At 39.4% G+C, this 24,811-nt stretch overlaps 1 protein-coding gene across 1 annotated transcript; it reads left to right on the top strand.

The window, feature by feature from the left end:
- Window positions 1-6,657: 6,657 nt before the first annotated feature.
- LOC147003386 (vomeronasal type-1 receptor 4-like) lies at window positions 6,658-7,605 on the top strand. The gene has a single exon (XM_085842052.1). It carries the CDS (start codon window positions 6,688-6,690, stop codon window positions 7,603-7,605), a length of 918 nt encoding a protein of 305 aa, XP_085698178.1. The 5' UTR covers window positions 6,658-6,687.
- The last annotated feature ends 17,206 nt before the right edge of the window (window positions 7,606-24,811 follow it).

The following is a 24,811-nucleotide window of genomic DNA, read 5'->3' as shown; positions in this document are numbered from 1 at the left end:
TAAATTTCTGTTTTCAAACAGGCACTTGGGTCTCAGAACAATAGGTGGCTTCAGTTCCAGGGGATCAAATGCTATCCTCTGACCTCTGGGGGTAGCAGACATGTTTTTAGTGCACCTACTTACATTCATGGAAATATTCATACGCGAACTCATAGTTTTTTTGTAAGAGAAGGCCTGCATATGGTCAAACAGTATAAATAACAAGCTGAACAAGGGAGGGACTAAGGATGGCCTGATATTAGATGAGGATGGAGAGAGGGAGGGAGGGTCACTTTTCTTTCTGTTATGAGTGACTCTCTGCCCATGGTCTGGTGCATGACCAGGCACCCATAACTCTATGGAAAGCACTCATGGAGTCACAGGGTAATTTTCAAAAGAGGACATGAAGTTAGAAACAGAACCTGAAGGAAGAGACACAGGACCTGCATGTCTACATCAGGCCCTCTGTATCTATATTATAGCTGAGAGTTTAGTGTTTGGGGGATTTGTGAATATTTAAACAAGTGGGTCTCTCACTCTAGTCCCTTATCTTGGACTCTTTTCTTTTGTTTGTCAGTCTTGTTCAATTTTGATGTGTTAGTTTTTTTCTCATAGTATATTGTTTTGTTATTTTTATTGGTTTTTGTTAATATTCTTAGTTTTACTATTATCCCTTAGAAGCCTGTTTGTTTCCTAATGAGAGACAAAAAGGGAATGGATATGGATGGGAAAGGAAAGGTTTAGAAACTTTGAGTAAAAGTGGAAGAAGAAACTGTAATCAGGATATACTACGTGAGAAAAAAATCTATTTTTTATATAAAATAAAATACAAGGAGGACAGAAAGCATGACTTGGGATATATTGGAAAGAGTAGAGAAATGGCAGAAAATGAGTGGTATGTGAATGATTTAGATTCATTGTTAATATATGTAAGCTTTTCTAATAATAGAAAACAAAACATGTATATTCTCAACTTTATGAGGTAGAACCTTGCTGTGTAGCAGTGCCTAGAATCATAACACTTACTAAGAAGGGGCAGGCTTCAAACATGAGATGACAGTTCACTATACCTTTCACAGGCTAGGATTTCAGACACATGAAATTCTTTAGTTCTTAATAATATTAACTTGGAGGATTTCATTCAATTTTGGTGGTCAAACTCAGCTCACTCATCAAGCTCTGTGCACATCTACTCTTTCAGCCCTACCCATCCAACTTTCTATTGACTTCTATTTCCATCAAATCCATTCCTCTTCAGAAGATGGCCTTCTCCACAATGTGACTAACCTGACAGGGGTCAAATCTTTTAAAAATTGAATCTCTGTATCAATTATCACTTAAAATAGTGCCTTAAAACAGTGGACTTTGTGCCCGCCTTCATCCCACTATGCTGGGATATTGTTAGTGTCTTAGTCCTCTTCACTTGCTGCAAAAATCGCCATGAATAAAACAACCAATGAAGAAAGGGTTTACTTTTTTACAGGTTACATGAATCATCAGGGGACACCAAGGCAGGAAACCAGAACAGGAACCTGAACTTAACAACTGAAGCTGGAAGAGAAGATTGGCTTATTGGCTTGTTCCCCATAATTTACTCAGTATGTTTCCTGTGCTATCCAGACCACCTTCCCAGTGTGAGCGCTTCCCCATTGACATAGGAACTATCATATCAACTATTATCAAGAAAATGCCCTACAGAATTGACTACAGGTAATTTGATGAAAGTGTTTTCCCAATTGAGGTTAGTCTACCCAGAAAACTCTATCTTCTATCCTTTTGACAAAGAACTAACAGTAATGGTTGGGCTTAATCTTGTAAATCCCTCAGAATTAATATCTCTGCTCCTCCCCTGTTGTATTCAGAAAACATTGTTTCATTGATTTTATCAACTACCTCTGGCTCTAAAATTCTGCTCACCTCAAGTTCTACAAATACACTTAAGCCTTGGTGGAATAGGTATGATATGTACATTCTAGTACCGAGTGAGCATACCAAACTCATATTGCTGTGCAATGACCAGTTGACTATTCCTGTGTTAATTAACTTCCAAGTAGCTTCTCTGATGAGGGTTGAGAGATGCACTGATCTACAAGTGTAGCAATACATCATCAAGAAATGTTTCAATTCTCTTCATTAAGAAGAACACTAGTATTGGGTTCTGTATCTGCCCACAGACAATACAAACAGTGCCATTTGTGAGTTCTAGCTCATAGACAGAGCATTAAGTTGAATAAGAAAATAGTAAGTTTCACACATGACATATATGTCACTCTTGAATCAATGAGTATATCTCATCAAGGCCATAATTGCTGTACTTGACAGGGTTCACAGAAGGGAGGGGTTTCTGACTACATTTCTCTACCAGTACTGTATGTAGCACCTTTTAAGTAAGGGAAAACTAGGGGCTGGAGAGATGGCTGGGGCTGGAAAGATAGCACAGCAGTTAAGAGAACTAACTGCTCTTCCTTAGGTCCTGAGTTCAATTCCCAGCAACCACATGGTGGATCACAGCCATCTGTAATGAAATCTGATGCCCTCCTCTGCTGTGTTTCTAGACAGCAATGGTGTACTCATATATAATAAATAAATATTTTTTAAAAGAAATTGAAAACTGGGTTTTCCACATGAGTGCTTCACCCTTTCTTTTTTTTTTCAAATAGAGTTAATTTAATAAAATTATCAGTCAGCGTTCTCCACCACATAGACAATCACATATGCAAATTATTACCATCAGTAGTAATTGGTGCTAAAATATAGAAATCACATTTCATTCATCACAGTATCTGTTCCACTGAGCCAATACATTTTAACAAAAGAGTAACAAGCTCTTCTCTAGGAAATAATTATAAGGCATTTCTCTTTGTGCAAGAACCCATTGATAAGCACTATTTCAAAATTCAACAGTTTACTCTTGTAAAATATACAAGGCTTATATCTAGAGTAACATTTTTATATTTAAAAAAGAGTATTGTTCTAGTATCTTTTGTTGAAATTTTTGTCACTGCTCCATAATATGGCCTTTATTCCCATGTCTAACATCAGTTCAACATATAGTGTATTTCTGGGATGTTTATTCTAATCTATGTATCTATCTGTCTGGTTGTTTGTTTGTTTTAGGTTTCTTGAACTTTTTTATTTATACATTTTTAATTAGGTATTTTCTTATTTTACATTTCAAATGCTATCCCAAAAGTCCCCCATACCCTCCCCACACACTCCCCTACTCACCCACTCCCCTACCCACCCACTCCCCTACCCACCCACTCCCCTACCCACCCACTCCCCTACCCACCCACTCCCCTACCCACCCACTCCCCTACCCACCCACTCCCCTACCCACCCACTCCCCTACCCACCCAATCCCAATTTTTGGCCCTGGTGTTTCCCTGTACTGGGGCATATAAAGTTTGCAAGACCAAGGGGCCTTTCTTCCCAATGATGGCCAACTAGGCCATCTTCTGCTACATATGCAGCTAGAGACACGAGCTCTGCAGGTACTGGTTAGTTCTCAGGGCCCCCAATGGAGGAGCTAGAGAAAGTACCCAAGGAGCTAAAGGGGTCTGCAACCCTATTGGTGGTTCACCCTCCTTTCTTATACCCCCTGTGGACACATGAGTGGCATACAAACCTTCAAAGTAAGTTCCAGTCTGATTTCTGCATGTTCTGTGTGTCTGGTATATGGTGACTTCAGCCTCTACGTTTTGGAGAATTGCCAGTACACATGGTAATAGCCTGTGATGCTTGGGGGTGGGGTGGACTGTGGTTTGAGAGTTGTCAAGCAGCTAGAAAAAGAAGTCACCTAATCCTGGAATAGAGGTTTACATTAATCAATGTGAAATATCTACTTGGGGGACTGTCTACCTAATATAGTGCAGTCTTATTAAAACATTTGAAATATGCATGTGAATGTATTACAGGATACCCCAATAGCACTATGTTTCTGTACAGTTTTTTTAAAAGACACTTAGTGGTAGTTATTCCTCTCCATAGTTTCTTGTCTACATTCCCTCCTACATACACTGAAATTAACAGTTCATGTTCCATTATCACTCTTAGTTTTTTATAACACTGTAGTCTATTTCCTATTTTTCAACATGCCATGACTTTTACAAACACCTGACATTTAAGATTATTCCTCATTATACATGTAATATTCAATTAGCCAACATAAATTTCACAGTTGAAATCATGGTTGTATGCTCGTCCTAGACAAACATAAGGTATCTGAGCAATTAATGACAAGTTATTCTTTTTTGTCTTATTTCCACATATATCCCATCTAAATGCTGGTATTTTCATTAGTAAAAAAATACTGTGCAATAATAACTTGTTTCTCATACATCCAAGTGTATGTTCTTTGTGCCTAAGACAATCTTGTTGAGGTATGAATGTCTATAATGGTTTAGAACATACAAGTCTTATATTTATAACCTGAGTTTTTACTTTTCATCATTGAATATCAAAATAAGTCCCTAGTATTCTATTATACCTAGAGAAGAAATGAGTGTGGATGGGTCTATTTATTTCTTTATGATCGCTGGATCCATGTCTTTGTTTATTGTATACCCAGGTTCCTTCTTTATACAGCAGATTCTCAGATACTCAGATAATATACAAAGTATATTAGACTTCTGATAAGGATTCATGAGTATGTCAGAAAATAAGTCATCATCTACCTTCAAAGAAGCGGATACTGGAATAACCCCAGGACCCAGGTGGGGAAGAGTAGCTTCAATTAATAAATTTGTCAGAAGTATGTGTCCTGGGATAAACATGGGGAAAGTTGGAATGATGCAACTTCCTGGGAAATTAGGAAAGCTGAATAACTTCTTGCCAGTTTTCTCCAAAGACCTATTGTCAGTATAATTTTGCAAGAGTGAAATAGTACTCTGTAGAAATGCACATAATGTATCCCTTGTTTTACTCTTGAGCGCCCCAATTCACATTTGACTACAAGATCAATTCAGAACTTAGATTCTCCCAAAGGGAACACGAAAACGCTCCTCTAACTTCTGCCCAGGTACTCATTAACACCTAAAAAACTCCTAGACATCATTAGTAAGCATCAAAAAGGAATGGAGGTTTGCTCTGGGGATAAATGATTTTTCCTTCATGGGAGGTATCCCAAAGACACCATGCAGACAAATGTGCGGACGCCACAGATGACACAATAATATACTCTCTGAAGGATGTCACATCCATGTACCCTATTATTTTATGAGACTGGAAAACTAGACTCTGCTGGGTTACCTTCAAAGCACTGCATCGAGACTAAGAAACCAATCTCCATTCCCTTGCATTCTTTCTCAGGCAAAGAGTGACACAGAGAACTTCTTCAATGTAACAGGCACTATGAGATATGATTCTTTAAGAGCTGGGCTCTGCAGCTGGCCTGCAGATGAGCATCTTCATCCTGACTGTGGCACAGAAGGTGGGATTCTTTCAACCATAGATTTCTGCTTAGAATTCTTTTCTCCTGTCTTTAGTGAAAATTGTGTTCTATAGCCAACACGAACCATTATTTCTTTTATAAGACTGCAGTTTAATACAAATAGGTAAATATTTTCCTTTCATCTCAAAGAAATGTCTGTGTCCTAGAATAGTACTCAGCAGAGTACTATTTAGTGTAACCTATGCACATGAGCTGTTGAATTTTATCTGGTGTGTAGAGGCCCTCATGTTCCTATAGAAAACAAATAAATGAGTAAAGTGGAGACTAGGCATCAGCTTGCAAAGGGTATAATACTGATTGTGTTAATAATTTTGGCAGGAAGCTAGAGATGATGTAGGTAAGACTCTGGCACCTGACATTTTAGACCAAAAATTAAGATCAGAAAAATTGTGAATAAATGTAAATTGTTTGCAGTTGGTTTTTTTCACATGGAGGATACATATGTAAACCTATGTTCATCTGTGTGATTAGAACACAGGTGGATTTATCACAAATATTTCATATTTGGTTGTGTGGATGAATAGCATAAAAAATTTCTCAAAAGCCAACAACTTAGTATTCTACAACTGAATTCAGTTTCCAAACCTTATTGATTGTTATATGTAACCATACATGTTATTAACATACACATTACTTTAAACATGTTACTTTAATATAAGGTCATTTTCATAATTATTTTATGGTGTATTTTTCTTTTCTTTTCTTTTCTTTTTTATGGATTAATTTATTTTATTGATTAAGATTCATTTCTTTTTCAGCCTCTTCTCTCTCCTAATTATGTTGAATTCTGATGCCAAAATCTGATGAAGGACTCTTTAATTTATTATTGATTAAGTGATTTTTATTAATTTACATGCCATTTGCAGCATCCTCCCCTCCTAATTGTATTGAATTCTGATGATGGAATTACATACTCATACTAGTCTCTTTCCTGTCTTTATTAGTAATCAAAAGCCCATGGTATGTGAAAATGTGTGTTATTGTGTAGGTTATTGACCTATGTGATCATAAAGATGTAGTTGCTATACAAAATATCTCGAGGCAGGAGTGATTCAATAAGTATAAAATATTATTCAGAGTTACTGTCCCTATATTGTTCTCCAGGCAAAGTTCCTTTATTGTGAAAGAATAGTGTCTCACTTATCAAGAGAAGAAATTATCCCAAATCAATTGATAAGCATGGACAATAGAACAGACTCCTGAGGATAGCAGTGTCCTGCCTAATCATCACTCCAGAGTTGAATAAAGGCCTCTTTATGTCTGCTCATGATAAATCCCTGAAAACCACTGAGGAAGTGGCTCTTCAGATCCTCTTGCTTTGCCAGTTTGGAGTTGGAACTGTGGCCAATGTCTGTCTATTTGTCCATAATTTCTATCCAGTCTTGACTGGTTCCCAACAGAGGCCCAGACAGGTGATTTTAAGCCACATGGCTGTGACCAATGCCTTGACTCTCTTGCTCACTATATTTCCAAACAACATGATGGCTTTTGCTCCAAGAAATCCTCTAAGTGACCTCAAATGTAAATTAGAATTCTTCACTCGCCTGGTGGCAAGAAGCATAAACTTGTGTTCCACCTGTGTCCTGAGTATCCATCAGTTTGTCACTCTTGTTCCTGTTAATAAAGGAAAACTTATATTCAGAGCAAATGTCACAAACATGGCAAGTTATTCTTGTTACAGTTGTTGGTTCTTCGGTGTCTTAAATAACATCCACATTCCAATTAAAGTCACTGGTCCACAGATAACAGACAATAATAATGGCTCTAAAAGCAAGTTGTTCTGTTCTACTTCTGGATTCAGTGTAGGCATTATCTTCTTGCGATTTGCCCATGATGCCACATTCATGAGCATCATGGTCTGGACCAGTGTCTCCATGGTACTTCTCCTCCATAGACATCACCAGCGAATGCAGCACATCCTCACTCCCAATCAGAACCCCAGAGGCCAAGCTGAGACCAGAGCAACCCATACTATCCTGATGCTGGTGGTCACATTTGTTAGCTTTTATCTTCTAAATTTTATTTGTGTCATCTTTCAAACATTTTTTATAGATTCTCGTCTCTTTGTGAGGCATGTAGGTGAAGTTTTTATTGCAGGCTTCCCCACAATTTCTCCCTTACTGTTGATCTTCAGAGATCCTAAGGCTCCTTGTTCTGTGCTATTCAGCTGTTGAAAGCCAGAGTCACTGAAAAATGCCAAACACAGAAGGCAGTTTTATTAATACCATTAAGCATTTCATTCCATAAATATGCGTTAAACTTCTTTTGCATGAACAAGTCATGGTTCACACTACTTACTGCTCAATACATCTAGAATAAAGAAGAAAAGAGGCAAAGACAGCTCATGATCAAGAGCCTTAAGAGGTATAATCTCAGGACTAGGGAGGATGCCAACATCCAAATGAACATCTTCCCATGAAAGATCGTGGCAAACTCTTCACTCTGGACCGTGGTGAAGCTGTTTTTCCAGTCATCAGAAACACCTGCCTGTCAGACCGGAAACAAAAGGTAATACAATGAGGAGGCAAAGTTATCACTCTTTCTGTCAGTTGCTTCCCCAGTTACAAAATTTTTTTTCAGATTAAAATCAAGCCTCTAACATTTTCAGCTGCCTGAAAATGACCACAGACAGCAGGGCCCACAAGATAAATATCTGGAGTGGTTATAGCTATCATGTGATGAAACTGGAACCCTGACTTGTGGTTCTTATTCCTGTGAACAAAGAAATATTTTGGCACTTTTTGTATTTGTATATGTATATTGGATGTGTATATATTTATGTGGATTCCCTCTACTTAAGAATAATAGGTGTCATTGCAAACACTAGCAAGATTTTGCTGAAAGGACCCAGATATAGCTGTCTCTTGTGAGACTATGCCAGGGCCTAGCAAACACAGAAGTGGATGCTCACAGTCAGCTAGTGAATGGATCACAGGGCTCTCAATGGAGGAGCTAGAGAAAGAACCCAAGGAGCTAAAGGGATCTGCAACCCTGTAGGTGGAACAACATTATGAACTAACCAGTACCCCGGAGCTCTTGACTCTAGCTGCATATGTATCAAAAGATGGCCTAGCCGGCCATCACTGGAAAGAGAGGCCCATTGGACACACAAACTTTATATGCCCCAGTACAGGGGAACGCCAGGGCCAAAAAAATGGAAATGGGTGGGTAGGGAAGTGGGTGGGAGGGTATGGTGGACTTTTGGGATAGCATTGGAAATGTAATTGAGGAAAATATGTAAAAAAAAAATATAAAAAAAAAAAGAATAATAGGTGTCGGCCGGGCATGGTGGCACATGCCTTTAATCCCAGCACTCGGGAGGCAGAGTTACGCAGATTTCTGAGATCAAGGCCAGCCTGGTCTATAAAGTGATTTACAGGACAGCCTGGGCTATACATAGAAACCCTGTCTTGAAAAGCCAAAAAAAATTAATAATAATAATAATAATAATAATAATAATAATAATAATAATAGGAGTCAAACCCAGATGCTATTGCAGATGCCAACAAAGATTTTGCTGACAGGAGCCTGATATAGCTATCTCCTGAGAGGCTCTGCCAGTGCCTGTAAAACACAGAAGTAGATGTTCACAGTCATCCATTAGACAGAGCACAGGATCCCCAATGAAGGACCTAGAGAAAGTACCCAAGGAGCTGAAGGAGTCTGCAACCCTACAGGTGGAATAACAATATGAACAAACCAGTACCCGAGAGCTTGTGTCTCTAGCTGCATATGTAGCAGAAGATGGTCTAATCGACCATCACTGGGAAGAGAGGCCCCTTGGTCTTGCAAACTTTATATACCCCAGTACAGGGGAACACCAGGGCCAAGAAGTTGAAGAGGGTTGGTAGGGGAGCAGGGTATGGGGAGGGTATAAGGGAAGTTCGGGATAGCATTTGAAATGTAAACGAAGACAATATCTAATAAAAAAATTGACTGCTTTATTTGAGTTACTTTTATATACTGCCATTTTGCTGAAGTTGTTTATCAGCTTTTTATCAGTTGTATATTAGTTCTCTGGTAGAATTTTTGGGTTGTTTATGTATACTATCATATCATTTGCAAACAGTGATACCTTGACTATTTCTTTGCCAGTTTGTATCCCCTTGATCTCCTTTTGTTGTCTTATTGCTCTAGCTAGAACTTTGAGTACTATATTGAATAGAGAGGGCATCCTTGTCTTATTCCTGATTTCAGTGGGATAGCTTCTACTATTAATCCATTTAATTTGATATTGGCTGTTGATTAGCTGTACATTGCTCTCATAATGTTTAGTCATTGGCCTTGAACTTCTCATCTAGCCAATACTTTTAACATGAAGGTGTCTTGTGTTTTGTAAAATGCTTTTTCAGCATCTAATGAGATAATCATGTGATTTTATTCTTTGAGTTTGTTTATATATAGTAGATTATGTTAATCTATTTTGTATATTGAGCCAACCTTGCATCCTTGGGATAAAGCCTACTTGATCATAGTACATGATGATTTTGATGTGTTCTTGGTTTCAGTTTCCAAGAATTTTATTGAGTATTTTTGCATTGATAATTCATAAGTGAAGTTGGCCTGAAGTTCTCGTTTTTGGTTGGGTCCTTGTGTGGTTTAGGTATCAGAGTGATTATGGCTTCATAGAATGAATTAAGTAGTGCTCCTTTTGTTTCTATTCTGTGGATAGTTGGAGGAGTGTTGGTATTAGCTCTTCCTTGGAGGTCTGATAGAATTCTACACTAAAGACATCTGTACCTGGGGTTTGTTTTGGTTTGGTTTTTGTTTTTGTTTGTTTGTTTGTTTGTTTGTTTTAGGGTTGGGAGTTTTTTAATGACTTCTTCTATTTCCTTATGGGGATATGGACCTGTTTAGAGAGTTTACTTGCTCTTGATTCAACTTTGGTACGTGTATCTGTCTCAAAAAAAACATCCATTTCATCTAGATTTTCAGTTTTGTTGAGTATATGCTTTTGTAGTAGGATCTGATGATTTTTTGCATTTCTTCAGCTTCTGTTGTTATGTCTCCCTTTTCATTTCTGGTTTTTTTAAGTTCACCACTGTCTCTGGGCCAGTTAGTTAGTTAGTTAGTTAGTTAATAGTTAGTTACTTTAGCTATCAGTTTATTTATTTTATTGATGTTCTCAAAAAAAGGAAAAATAAACAGCTTTTAGTTTTATGGATTTTTTGTACCATTCTCGTTGTTTCTATTTGGTTGAATATTTACAGCCATCTACTCCGATTGTGTGTGTTTGCTTCTTTTTGTTCTAGAGTTCTTAGGTATGCTGTGAAGTTGCTAGTGTAGGATCTCTCCAATTTCTTTATGAGGAAAATTAGTACAATGAATTTTCCTCTTAGTGCTGCTTTCATTGTGTTCCATAATTTGGGGTATGCTGTGTCATCATTTTCCTTGAATTCCAGGAAGTCTTTAATTTCTTTATTTCTTCCATGACCAAGTCATCATTGAGTAGGTATTTGCTCAGTTGCCATGGGTATGTTGATTTTCTGCTGTTTTTGTTGTTATTGAAGAACAGCCTTATTCTGTGGTGATCTGATAGGATGCATGGGATTATGTCAATCTTCTTGTAATGGATTAGGATTGTTTTGTGACTGATTATATGGTCAATTTTGGAGAAGGTACTCTAAGGTGCTGAGAAGAAGGGATATTCTTTTGCTTTAGGGTGGAAGTTCTGTAGATATGTGTTAAATTCATTTGGTTTGTAATCTCTATTAGTTTCACTGTGTCTATGTTTACATTCTGTCTCAATGACCTGTCCATTAGAGAAAGTGAGATGTTGAAGACTCCCACTATTATTGTATGGGGTTCAATGTGTGTTTTGAGCTTTAGTAAAGTTTCTTCTATGAATGTATATGCCCTTGCATTTGAGGCATAGATGTTCAGAATTGAGACTTTCTCTTGGTGGATTTTTCCTTTGAATATGAAGTGTTCTTTCTCATCTCACTTGGTAACTTTTGTTGAAAGTTTATGATCATCTTCACAATAGTCACCAGGAATATAAAATATCTGGGTGTGATGCTAACTAAGCAAGTGAAAGATCTGTCAGTCAAGAACTTCAATTCTCTGATGGAGGAAATTGAGGAAGATTCAGAAGATGGAAAGATCTCCCATGCTCATGAATTAGAAGGAGTAACAGTATAAAATGAGCATCTAACCAAAAGCAATCTACAAATTCACTGCAATCCCCATTAAAATTCTAAATAAGTTCAATAAAAAGAACAATTCTCAAATTCATGTGGAATAACAAAAAATCCAAAAAAAGCAGAAACTATTCTCAACAATAATAGAACTTTTGGGGAAAATCACCATCCCTGACCTCAAGCTATATGACAGAGCAAAGTTATATATATATTTTAAAAAAGCATGGTATTTATATAGAGACAGACAGGTAGATCAATGGAATAGAATTGAACATACCCAGAATTAAACCCACACACCTATGGTCACCTGATTTTTGACAAAGAAGCCTAGACCATCCAGTGAGAAAGTGACTGCATATTCAACAAACAGTGCTGGCTCAAGTGGCAGTCAGCACATAGATGAATGCAAATTGACCCATTCTTATCTCCTTGTACAATGCTCAAGTCCTGTTGTGGCCCGACCAGCAGTCCGCAACATGAACGATTCAACTGAGGATGGCAGCTCGAGCTGAAAAGAGAGGAAACTAGATGGGATGAAAAAAGAAACGGAGCCAAGTCTCTGATCAAAGCTCTCCTTTACTAGTTCCGACATTCAGTTATAAAGGAAGGGGAAGGGAACCCGATTTCCCGCCAAGTAACTCGGGGTCCAGTAGCAGGATGAACACGTGTGTGGCTCCAATGCAGCAAAGCGACAGGGTCCAGCAGTGGACGTGGCAGAACGAATGAGCAGGAAACTCCACCCCTGAGCCAGCAGGTCCCAGGCTGGGGGTGGGGAGGCTACATCTCCTCCCAATTGTTAACAAAAAAAGAAAAAAGAAGAAAAGGCTGGCCTGAGGCAAAAAAAAAATTTATCTATGCTCGATAGTTCTGCCTGAGTTCTTAGGGCTAAAGAAAAAACCTGTTTCCGTGGGATTCCCTAACTTTTGATATGGTAAACTGTATCTGGCAAAGACTGTCCTTATGTCCTAGTAAACCACTAACAGAATAGCCCTAGCTGTAGGCTCTGAGTTTATAATGCTAATTAGTGCTGAATAGGTAACTTCCTGGTTGCATTTTAAGTAGGGCTTTGGAACTCTGGCTAAGTTTGACGGAACAAATTTGAAATACACTATATTAAGAATAACACTGAGTTGATATTCCTCCTCAATTTTGGATGACAGGCAGGGAAACAGGGAGAAGGGGGGTTAAGACCGGCTCCGTAGTACAAGGCCAATTGGATTTTTTATTTGGATGGGAGGCAGTGAAGGGCTTGCCCTTTCAACAGTACGGTCTCCAACCTCTCTCCCCCCTATTAATTAAGTTTAATAAGGCAATGCTTAACTGAGGTGATCAAATTATTTTCTCATCCGTAGATGAGTGGGCCTTTAACCTTGGCTTGGGTGGACATTGACCCGATGTAGATCAATGGAATAGAATTGAACATACCCAGAATTAAACCCACACACCTATGGTCACCTGATTTTTGACAAAGAAGCCTAGATCATCCAGTGGGAAAGTGACCTTTCCTCCCATGGGTGCTATCACGACCCACACCTGTGGCTCTTGGTACCTTTTGGGGAGGGGGAGGCAGAGCCTTAGTTATATATATATATATATATATATATATATATATATATATATATTTTTTTTTTTTTTATACCAACCTGCAATTTTAAACTGAGTATGTCACACAGCGAACTCAGAAACAGTCAAGCTGGACCTTCCTCCACAGTAATTTTCTGCACCAAGCAGTAGCCATACTGTATTCGTATGATCACGAACCAGTATGCACAGCTCTGAGTACTGTGCAACTCCTAAAGGAGAATTGTCAACCTCAGATTTAGCAAGGCCTAGACAAGAATCATGTCATTAGTAACACCACGATTTGTGGCTAAAATAGGAGCTGGAAGTCTTTCCTCCTCATCCCTGTTATTCCTATAGCCTGAGGAACTAAGGACACCTTGCAGTAACAGCAAGGGTGAAAAGCCAGAGGCCAGCTAAGGGATTAAGCCCATCTCTATCAAAATAAGAACTAATCTCTGTAAATATTTGAAATTTCTACTTCCCTAGCTCTCTTGGTAAATCTAAATTCTATCTCAGACTGAAAGCCATGTGCTAGAATGTCCTTGGAAAGAAGATAACAGTTGCCACCTGCGTGCCCTTGGGGGACGGGAAGGTATGCCTGCTGGTCCGGCTGGAGAATGTAGACTGACCTGCTTGAAAAAAGAAAAAGATCTAGACAATGAGAAAGTAGCAATGCAAATTTTCTTTTTGGAGAAGTCCAGGTACTTTATTCAGTTGCAAACTGTAAAGCTAAGGCTATTCTCCGGCCTCCTGTAGGGGAGTTGGCTCAGAGGAAAACAGCATTTCTGGGAGCTTCCGTTCCCAGCTGAATTCTAAGCACAAGAGGAAGTTTAGTCTTCAGAATGATACTTACCAGAAGAGTCAGGATCTGTGTTTATCTGACGAATTAATCTCTCTGGCAGCCACCGCGCTCCATCTTCGTCTCGTGAAAAGACACAAACCGAACCTCTTCCCCAGATCAGAACCGGATCTGGGCCCTTCCATTCGTTTGTCATGGGGTCCTTCCATTTTACCAATGCATAAGAATTAGAAGTAACTGGATGCCAATGGCGATCTGCTGCAGACTGACCTTTAATATCAGTTTGCAAAAAGTTTAGGACAAATAAGGTGAAGGCAAGATGAGCCTTTGGTGACCTTGAGGGATATGCTCTGAATTAACTTTGCTAGGTAATTAGAATATAGGAATCTCTAATTATTGGACTGAATATTAGACCAGTCTAAGATTGAGTTAGAATGGCTGGTCACACTGAAGAAAAGAGAAAAATCATTATGACTCTATTAAATGACTAATTTTACTAAGTCTGAATATACAGTCTCTGATGTACTATTGCCATAAAGTTTAAAGGCTAGAAGCTAGTCTAAACTGGAAAAATGACAAGTAAGAATGGATCTAAGACGTGAATTTAATTTTTTAGTACTTTTAATCAGGACACTGAGTTAACTTCCCTGTCAGCTCGGCATAAGAATTACTAATATGCTTCTGCAGCGTTCTGTGGAGAGAACCTGTTTTTCCCTTTCCTAATAAGGTAGCTGTTTTAGGATAAATCTATAAGCCAATAAGTAGACCCTTTTAAGATACTAAAAAGCATTTATTAAATTTGACATTTTAAACTCAAATTTTGAAAATAAAGGTATGTTTTAAATAGTGTGCATGGAAATGCACTAAATAGTATATAAGGGGATACAATTTCTCTCTTTTTTGTCTTTTAAGAAGTTAAAGTTTAAAATTTCACAATATCTAAACTTTTGTATTAATGACTTGTTGGACAAAACATTTTAAATACTTGGCTGTAAAGGGGCAGTGACTAATTGCACTTTCAATCATTTTTCTTAAGGAACGGTTGTAGCTAGAAAGCCTGAAAAGTTATTAAGAGTCACACGTGCATAATTTATTTATTTATTAACTAGAAATATGTATAAGCAATTGCAAATTTGAGAATTAATAGTATCTGAGGTACGAACAATTTTAAGCAATTATGAGCTCAGAGATATGGCATTGACTATTAATATACAAATTAAGGTTTGATTTTTCAGCATTTTAAAACACAATCTACAGCACACAACCAGATTATTTGTGCTGGAACAGGGGCAACTGTGTGTCTTAAGACTCCGACCCACAGCAGCTAGTTGGGCCCACGTGGGCCAACGATCGGCTGGGAGGATGAGAAAAATGACTTTACAATAATGTTTTTTCTGGCCAAAGAATTGTCTTGGGCACAACTAATTTTTAATTACCAATTAACAACAATTATAAAAGCTTTCTTTATTTTTTTTGTATAACCTTTTGTAGTAAACTAAAACACTAAGTAATAAAAGGATACTGTCTCTGAATTTTTTGGGTGAGAGCAAGGATTTTAGGTAAAATTCCCTTGAGAAGCATTAGTTAATAAAATACTTTCCACTTAGGAAACAATATACACTGAAAGATTAAAACTCTTGACTTCTTGTATAGAAGAAGAAACAATAAAAATTTTTCTTACATAATGTAAAGCTATATTAGCCATACCTAGAGGCAAAATTTTCTAGTGATTACCAGTTTACTAGAAGCAAAAATCTTTGAATTTAAGCATTATTCTAAACATCTGAATAGATCTGTAACACTGTTAAAAGGAAATTTCCTTGAACACAGGGAAAAACTTTCTCAGGCACTGTTTGCAAAACAAAAGAAGGCCACAAGCCGCTCTGAGGCTGCCCAGAGCCCTGCATTGACTCAAATGTAAAATACTTTTTAATCTGAGCATCAATCTTAAATTTGCAATTAAACTGCAAGCTGTAGTCAATGGAACAATGGCAGTTTTAACCATAATTTTTAAGTTTCTTGTGCAAGGTTAGGATAATACCTACAACCTTGGGAAAGCAAAACCTAAGTTTAAAACAATTTATCACCTTTAAAATCAATATTAGAAGCATTACTATCATATTACGAAGTTTGGATGTCAATAAATACCTATGAAAACCTATTATAGCAAGCTTTAACGCTTTAATAAAGAGGCATTGCTTTAAATCTTATCTTAAATTTTACTATTTAGGATAGGAACCACATTAATTACTATCTAAACTAGAAATATCTTTAGAGACCCATCCTCTTGGCCTGCCTTAGGCCACGTGTCGGAAGGACTCTAAACTTGAGTTATAAAATTTAATACTAACCATCTGTAGCAATGTAACAATTATTAATCTTAACCAACAACTTATGAGCTGAATGTGAAAACATGTAGAGCACATTATCAATAAAAAAAGAACCAAATGAAGCAGTTAATTTTAGACCAATCAGAGAATATTAATTTTTGTAGCTACAATCATAGAATAAAAAAGCACTTTACCATTGTCAAACACCTTAATCATGAACCATTTATCAGATTTTTTACTCCGAAACTAAGAGGCTGGGCACTCGCTGCTTTTTCCTAAAACAAACAGTTTTTCTAGCAGGGGCCCTCCTGCCACGTGTCTGGTTCCTGGCTGAAGCACGTGGCAGCTCTCGGCTTTGCAGATAAAGCTTTTTATACCATCTTTATTATCCAACATAAAACATAGAACATTCATTCATACAGACTGGACACGAACATACATAAATTGAACACGAGAACAGATTGGTACACCAGACATTAAACAAGACACAAAAGGGGACACAGTACTCTTGCTATAAAGCCCAGAGAGAACAAAGCATGGCACTCCTGAAATTTCTCTCTGCTTTTTGGGACATTTTCCTCCCTCATGATGCATTTTTTATTTTTTTCTTTTTCTTTTTTAAACTGGGGCAATCCACCTGATCCATAACTTTAAACCCTTCCTTCTTCCACCTAAGCAGCTTTCTAAAAAGCTGCGGCACAACACCTGTTTCCTTATCTAGTTCTGATTAACAGGCTGCTGACCCAAGCAGAACCAGTGTTGGGTTAGCACTGATTCAAACTTAATTCGTATCCTACCGCAAGCTCAGCAACACTTTACAAAACTGAAATTTTAAGCTAGCGCTAGCATGTGTACCTGTCCGTTGCTCCGATGCCTGATACAAAGATCCTTTCCTGTGGAGCTCCACAGCAGCAACATTTCTCTTAGCATCCCTCTGCCATTCTTCAGGTCCCAGTTCTGGTGCCAAACTGTTGAAGCCCGACCAGCAGTCCGAAACATGAACAGTTCAACTGAGGATGGCAGCTTGAGCTGAAAAGAGAGGAAACTAGACAGGATGAAAAAGAAACGGAGCCAAGTCTCTGATCAAAGCTCTCCTTTACTAGTTCTGACATTCAGTTATAAAGGAAGGGGGAGGGAACCCGATTTCACGCCAAGTAACTCGGGGTCCAGTAGCAGGATGAACACACGTGTGGCTCCAAAGCAGCAAAGCTACAGGGTCCAGCAGTGGGCATGGCAGAACGAATGAGCAGGAAACTCCACCCCTGAGCCAGCAGGACCCAGGCTGGGGGTGGGGAGGCTACAAATTCCAAGTAGATCAAGGAACTCCACATAAAACCAGTTACACTGACTCTAATAGAAGAGAAAATGGGAAAGAGCATCCTTGAACACATTGGCACAAGCAAAAATTTCCTGAACAGAACGCCAATGGCTCAGGCTCTAAGATAATCTATAGATAAGTGGGATCTCATAAAATTGAATAGCTTCTGTAAGGTAAAGGGCACTGTCAACTGGAAAAATGGCAACCAACAGATTAGGAAAAGATCTTTACCAATCCTACATTTGATAGAGGCCTTATGTCCAATATAATCAAGAAGTTAGACTCCAGAGAACCAGATAACCCAATTTAAAAATGGGGTACAGAGCCCCTTCTTAGAATTGGGAACAAAACACCCATGGAAGGAATTACAGAGACAAAGTTTGGAGCTGTGATGAAAGGATGGACCATCTAGAGATTGCCGTATCCAGGGATCCATCCCATAATCAGCTTCTAAACACGGACACCATTGCATACACTAGCAAGATTTTGCTGAAAGGACCCAAATATAGCTGTCTCTTGTGAGACTATGCAGGGGCCTAGCAAACACAGGAGTGGATGCTCACAGACAGCTGTTGGATGTATCACAGGGCTCCCAATGGAGAAGCTAGAGGAAATACCCAAGGAGCTAAAGGGATCTGCAACCCTATAGTTGGAACAACATGATGAACTAACCAGTACCCCGGAGCTCTTGTCTCTAGCTGCATATGTATCGAAAGATGGCCTAGTCGGCCATCAATGGAAAGAGAGGCCCATTGGACTTGCAAACTTTATATGCCCCAATATAGGTGAATGCCAGGGCCAAAAGAATGGGAATGGGTGGGTAGGGAAGTGGGGGGGGTGCTATGGGGGCTTTTGGGATAGCATTGGAAATGTAATTGAGGAAAATATGTAATAAAAAATATTAAAAATTAAAAAAATGTGGTACAGAGCTAAACAAAGAATTCTCAACTGAGGAATACGAAAGACTGAGAGGCACATGAAAAAAATGTTCAACATCCTTAATCATCAGGGAAATGCAAATCAAAACAACCTTAAGATTCCACCTCACACCAGTCAAAATGGCTAAGATAAAAAGTTCAGGGGGGCACGGTCCTCTACCCCTGCATGGGGTATGACTGTGTGCCTGAGGGCACTCTTGAAATATAAGTCCTCTTGCAGTTTGCAGCAAGACCGTTTCTTGTGAGTGATTTGGAGTGTCGCCTCTCCTGAGTCAGAACGTGGGGGAGTTCTGTTGACTTCACGTTGTGGGTCTTTCATTTTAGTGCATTGGCCGGGAAACGTGACCACCCCTCAAACCCGAAAACCGACTTGGAGATATGGGGATTCCCCTCTGGGACCAGTGTCTCTGTTCTGAGTGTTGGTTTTCTGTTTTCTGAAATGAACATGCGCTTGTTGTGTTGGTTTGTTTGTACGTGTCTCATTCTTTGTTTCTGAAGCACCGCACAGTCTGAGTTTGTATCTGATTTTGGTTTCTCTGGTTTTGGTTGTCCCAGTGGAAGCAGACGACAGTGTTTGTAGATGATGGGGTTTTCTAAATTGTGTGTGCTTTGTACTTGCAGGTGTCCTCTCAGGCTGTAAGGACTGGAGGACTGAGGTCAGCAGACGTGCTAGGAGGACCACAGGCTGCTGCCCTGGGAAGTGGGGAGAGCCAGGGATGCCTGGTAGTCTCTGGAGATAGGTCAGAGGGACTGAGTTCTATTATTGAAATGGAAGCTTCCCCCTCAGAGATCATCTAATTCTTTTGCCTGCTTGTGGAAGACGAGAAAGGGTTGTGTGTGTCTGGATCTGTTGGTTTCTGTTTTGTGTGTTTTTGTGTATGTGTTTAGAGCTATGTGAAAATCTAGAGAAGCAAAGGTAATTCTCATAGGTGCCGTATACCCTGACTAGAGATAGTTTACACCTGAGACATGAGAGAATGGGTTTGAGAAAAGCAGTACTCTCCAACTATCTGGGAATAATTTGGTGGGAAAAAAAAAACAGTATCAATTGGTCTTTGGATCCCTGCACCTGTAGTTAGAAGTCTAGTGTGGCCAGAGAAGCCCTGCTAGGAGCTGATTGTAAATGCTGCTCTTAAAGGGACCAGCAGCTTCTCAAGTCTATAGTAAGGGAACTGATGGCTGTTTTTCCTACAAAAATCTCTGTGCTTGTGATTATTGGATTCATCAGGTAACAAGATGCTCCTCTGTAGGCAGCCAACGCCTAAAGGATGGTGTCAGTTTCCGGTACACTGTGGCCGTAAACAACACCACTGCGCAGGAGCTAGCCCGAATCTGGCACCAACCCCTACCGAGCAGATGCATGCAAATTAAGGTGCCGGCAGACTGACCAATCTTAGGAGGACACAAAGCTTTTCCCTGTGCAGGGGTGTATATAAGGACTCCTCCCTGGGTTCCCAGGGTTCCTGTAGCAGCATTGAGGAGTTCCTGCAATAAAGGCTGTTGAGAAGAATCCAACCGTGTTGCGTTTTCCTTGCCGGCCGATGTGGGTGCAACATTTTGGTGGCCTGCACAGGGACCCAGAGATCTCGTGGATTCAGAGCTCTTCAGCTGAGGAATGGCGGTACCGGTAAGTCTCACAAATTGATCCCCGGTTAAAAGGGGGGGGGATATGTTTTTCTCGCCCATGGACCCAGTGTGGGTAGCTCTTATCCTTGTTGTTTCATTTTTTGTAATTTCTGGCCTCTGCTTTTGTTTGATAGAAGCAGTTAAGGAAGGTCAGAAAATTCTCATGGAACAACAAGAAAGTGTGTCAGAGGAAGATAGGAAACGCATAAGCAAAAGAAAAAAAGGGCAAAAAGGAGAGAAAAAAGGAGAAGGGAGAAAAGGCAAATTCAAAAGGAAAAGGAAATAATGAGAAGGAAAAGGAAATAGCAAAAATATATCCCTCATTAAAAGACTTAACAATAAGTTCAGCAAGTTCTAACTCCAGTGACTCAGAGCTTGATAAAGATGAGGAAGTTGACCTAGAAGAAGAGGCAGCTCGTTATGAGAGGGATAGGTATGATCAGGATTGGCCATATAGAGCCAACCCAGTGAAAAAGGGAGTGTTGGGTAAGAAAAGGTCGAAATTGAAAGTACCAACAGCTTCACCTTTCATCCTGATTACACTGGAAAAAAGGAGTCCACTAGGGCTGTTAGACCAGGTACCTCCTTCTGCCCAGAGGTGTTGAAAGAAATAGGATTAACCTTTCCAGTTTTTGTTGATGGACAGGGCAGCAGTATCACAAGCCAGTGGATTTTAAAACTATTAAGCAACCGGCTGAGTCAGTCCTTACCTACGGGGTGAGTGCAGCCTTTGTAGTTGCACAGGTCTAAGCACTTGCTACACATTGCCTCACACCGGGGGACTGAGACATGTTTCTTGGTTTAGGACATTTTGCTTTAGATCAAACAAATTATCCTGAAGCAGTCTATGCCCAAATAAATGAGGTAGATACCAAATCCTGGAAGGCATTGCCTAACAAAGACATAGTTTTAGGCAATCTTATGAAAATCTTGCAGGGTCACACAGAACTATTTTCAGACTTTGTAGCACACCTCGTTGAAGCAGCCATTAGAATTTTTGGAGACCCTGATACAGCTATGCCTTTGGTGAAGCAGCTAGTATATGAGCAATATACTAAAGAATGCAGAGCAGCCATTACACCCTATAAACATAAAGGTTTAGAAGCATGGATGAAGGTTTGCAGAGAACTAGTGGGCCCGTTAACCAATGAAGGCCTGGTGGCAGCTGTAATGCAATTGAGCAGATCTAATAATGATGCTTGTTATTAGTGTGGCCAAAGAGGATATTTTAGAAGAAAGTGTCCTGAAAATGAAAAATGGGCCACATAAGATAAACATAGACAGCCAGGCTTATGCCATAAATGTAGGAAGGAAAATCATTGGGCTAATGAATGCAGATCTACAAAGGATATAGAAGGCTGACCATTACAAGCAGGATATGGTGGCACCAGGCCAAAAAATGGACAATGGGCCCACGTCCCCAGGGCCCTCAAATATATGGGACTCTTCAGAAAGACTAGAAGAAACCTTGGCCTTCTCTCCGTCATCCGAAAGACTGCAGAGAGCCACCACTGGCTCCTCAGGATTGGACCTCCACTCTACAATCAGACTCGTATTAACACCACAGATGGGGTTACAGCCCATAGATACAGATTTTAAAGGCCCCCTTCCCAAAGATACTGTAGGACTATTGCTTGGCCGCTCATCTTCTGCTTTAAAAGGATTACAAATTACCCCTGGAGTGATTGATCCAGATTATACTGGGGTTTTGAAAATCTTAGTGGCCTCCCCCAGTGGCATTTCAGCTGTCTCCCCAGGAGATAGAATTGCTCAATTATTACTGTTGCCAAGTTGGCATAAATATTTCCCAGCAAATAATAAAATAAGAGGAGAGAGTGGACTAGGTTCTACAGGTTCTCGGTTCACTTTCTTATCAATGGAATTCGGAGATCACCCCGTGTTAACTTTAGAGGTTGAAGGACGATCCTTTTTAGGATTATTAGACACTGGTGCAGATCACAGTATCATCTCCACTCATGATTGGCACCCAAAATGGCCTTCGCAAACCTCATCTCAAAGCCTCCGTGGTCTAGGTTATGAGACTGCTCCCCTTATAAGTGCTAAGGAATTGACTTGGAAAAATGAGGAAGGTAAGTCAGGGAAATTTTTTCCTTATATTGTGAATATTCCTGTGACCCTATGGGGTAGGGATGTCTTAACCAAGATGGATCTTAGATTAACTAATGAGTATTCCCCACAAGCCCGAGAAATTATGTCTAGTATGGGCTACACTCCAGGAAAAGGGTTAGGAAAGTCATTACAAGGCATGACTATGCCAGTGCCTGCAAAGTTCAAACAAGATAAAATGGGATTGGATTTTTCCTAGGGGCCGTTGAGGGTGGTATACCCATTACTTGGAAAACAGAGAAGCCTGTATGGGTTTCTCAATGGCCTCTTTCCTCGGAAAAATTAGTAGCAGCCAGAGAATTAGCAGAGAAACAATTGAAATTAGGACATATTAAACCTTCCCAGTAACCTTGAAATACACCCATATTTGTGATTAAGAAAAAAATCAGGCAAATGGAGGCTCCTGCATGATCTTCGAGCCATTAATAATCAAATGCAGATTATGGACCCATACAGAGGGGTCTGCCCCTACTTTCTAGTTTGCCCAAAGAGTGGCCTATTATAATCGTTGATATTAAGGATTGTTTTTTCTCTATTCCCATTGCATTGTGTGATAGTGAGCGCTTTGCCTTTACTCTTCCTTCTGTGAATAATGAAGAGCCTGATAAATGGAATCAGTGGATAGTTTTACCTCAAGGGATGGCAAACAGTCCTACTATGTGTCAACTTTTTGTAGGAGAAGCCCTACAACCTGTCCGTGATGCATTCCCAAAATCAAGGATAGTACTTTATATAGATGATATCCTTCTTGCCTCAAAGAATAAAGAAAGTTTAGATGAAGCCTATATTAATCTAGTAAAAGAATTAGAAATGAAACAATTATTTATTGCTCCTGATAAAGTTGAAATGGGAAATTTAGGAGAGCTCTTGAGTGCTCAAATTACTCCACATTTTATTACACCTCAAAAGATAGAATTACCTAAAGATCATTTGAACACATTAAATGATTTCCAGAAGTTGTTGGGAGATATAAATTGGATTCGTCCATTTATCAGGCTATCAAATTTTGAATTAATCCCTCTTTTTGATATATTCAAGGGTTATCCACAGCTTTCATCACCTCGTGCTCTCACCCCTGAGGCCCTAGTAGCATTAGAAAAGGTAGAAAGGTGTTTAGAAAAGGCCAAGCTGTATAGATGGAAAGAAGGAGAGGACATCCTCTTATGTGTTTTGAAGGCATTCCGTCAAACAACAGGAGTGTTGTGGCAGTCAGGTCCTCTATTGTGGATTCATCCTCATGTGTCTCCCAATAAAACCCTTGAATATTATCCCATTGCTGTAGCTCAATTAGCGATTTTTGGGCATTAAATCCTGTATTCAACATTTTGGAACACCCCCTCAGAAAATCATTACACCTTATAATGCTAATCAAATACAGATCCTAAGTTCTTTGATAGATGATTGGGCCCTATTGCGCTGTGGTTTTGATAGGCAATTAGATAATCATTATCTCAAAGATCCTTTGCTACAATTTTTTAGTGAACATCCAGTGATTTTCCCCAAAGTCACAGCATCTAAACCCATATCGTATGCATTGGATATTTATACAGATGGTTCTAAACAGGTGTTGGTACCTATGTAGTTAATTCTCAAAAGCCCGTTCTTTTTCAATACAATCCTTGCACCCCGCAACTTACTGAATGTAAAATTTTGTTGGATGTATTCAAAGCTTTTAAGGAATCTTTTAATCTAGTCTCTGATTCAGCTTATGTAGTAAATACAGTGCATGCATTAGAAATTGCAAGACACATTAGACCCACCAGCCCTGTGTGCACCATCTTATTAGAGTTACAAAAATTGATTTGGAAAAGAACACATAAATTTGTTATTCAACCTATTCGAACTCACTCTACCTTGCCAGGCCCTATGGCTAAAAGTAATGCCTTTGTGGACGCTAGCACTCACATGGAATTTATTTTTGACACCAACCCACTGGAGCTTGCAAAAGATTTTCATCAATTGTATCATGTTCCTGCTGCCACACTTCAGCAGAAATTTGATATCTCTCAAGCCTCAGCACGAGATGTGGTGTTACAAAGCCCACAGTGTGTACAGCTTCACCACCCTCTTCATGTTGGTATTAACCCTCGCGGATTGATCCCTTTAAAACTGTGGCAAATGGATGTTACTCATGTCTCAGGATTTGGAAGACTAAAATATGTTCATGTTTCTTTTTTTTAATTTTTAGTATTTTTATTACATATTTTCCTCAATTACATTTCCAATGCTATCCCAAAAGTCCCCCATACCCCCCCCACTTCCCTACAAACCCTTTCCCATTCTTTTGGCCCTGGTATTCCCTATATTGGGTCATATAAAGTTTGCAAGTCCAATGGGCCTCTCTTTCCAGTGATGGCCAACTAGGACATCTTTCGATACATATGCAGCTAGAGACAAGAGCTCCGGGGTACTGGTTAGTTCATCATGTTGTTCCAACTATAGGGTTGCAGATCCCTTTAGCTCCTTGGGTACTTTCTCTAGCTTCTCCATTGGAAGCCCTGTGATCCATCCAATAGCTGACTGTGAGCATCCACTTCTG

The sequence above is a fragment of the Mus caroli genome, unplaced genomic scaffold (genome assembly GCF_978045245.1).
Source record: "Mus caroli unplaced genomic scaffold, Mus_caroli_1 scaffold_8, whole genome shotgun sequence".
NCBI classification, from domain to species: Eukaryota; Metazoa; Chordata; class Mammalia; order Rodentia; family Muridae; genus Mus; species Mus caroli.
Note: the sequence above shows the minus strand (reverse complement) of the source record. Positions and strands in the feature narration are given on the sequence as shown.

Excerpts from the sequence above, each read along its gene's own strand:
- LOC147003386 (XM_085842052.1), top strand. The coding sequence starts at position 6,688 with ATGTCTGCTCATGATAAATCCCTGAAAACCACTGAGGAAGTGGCTCTT.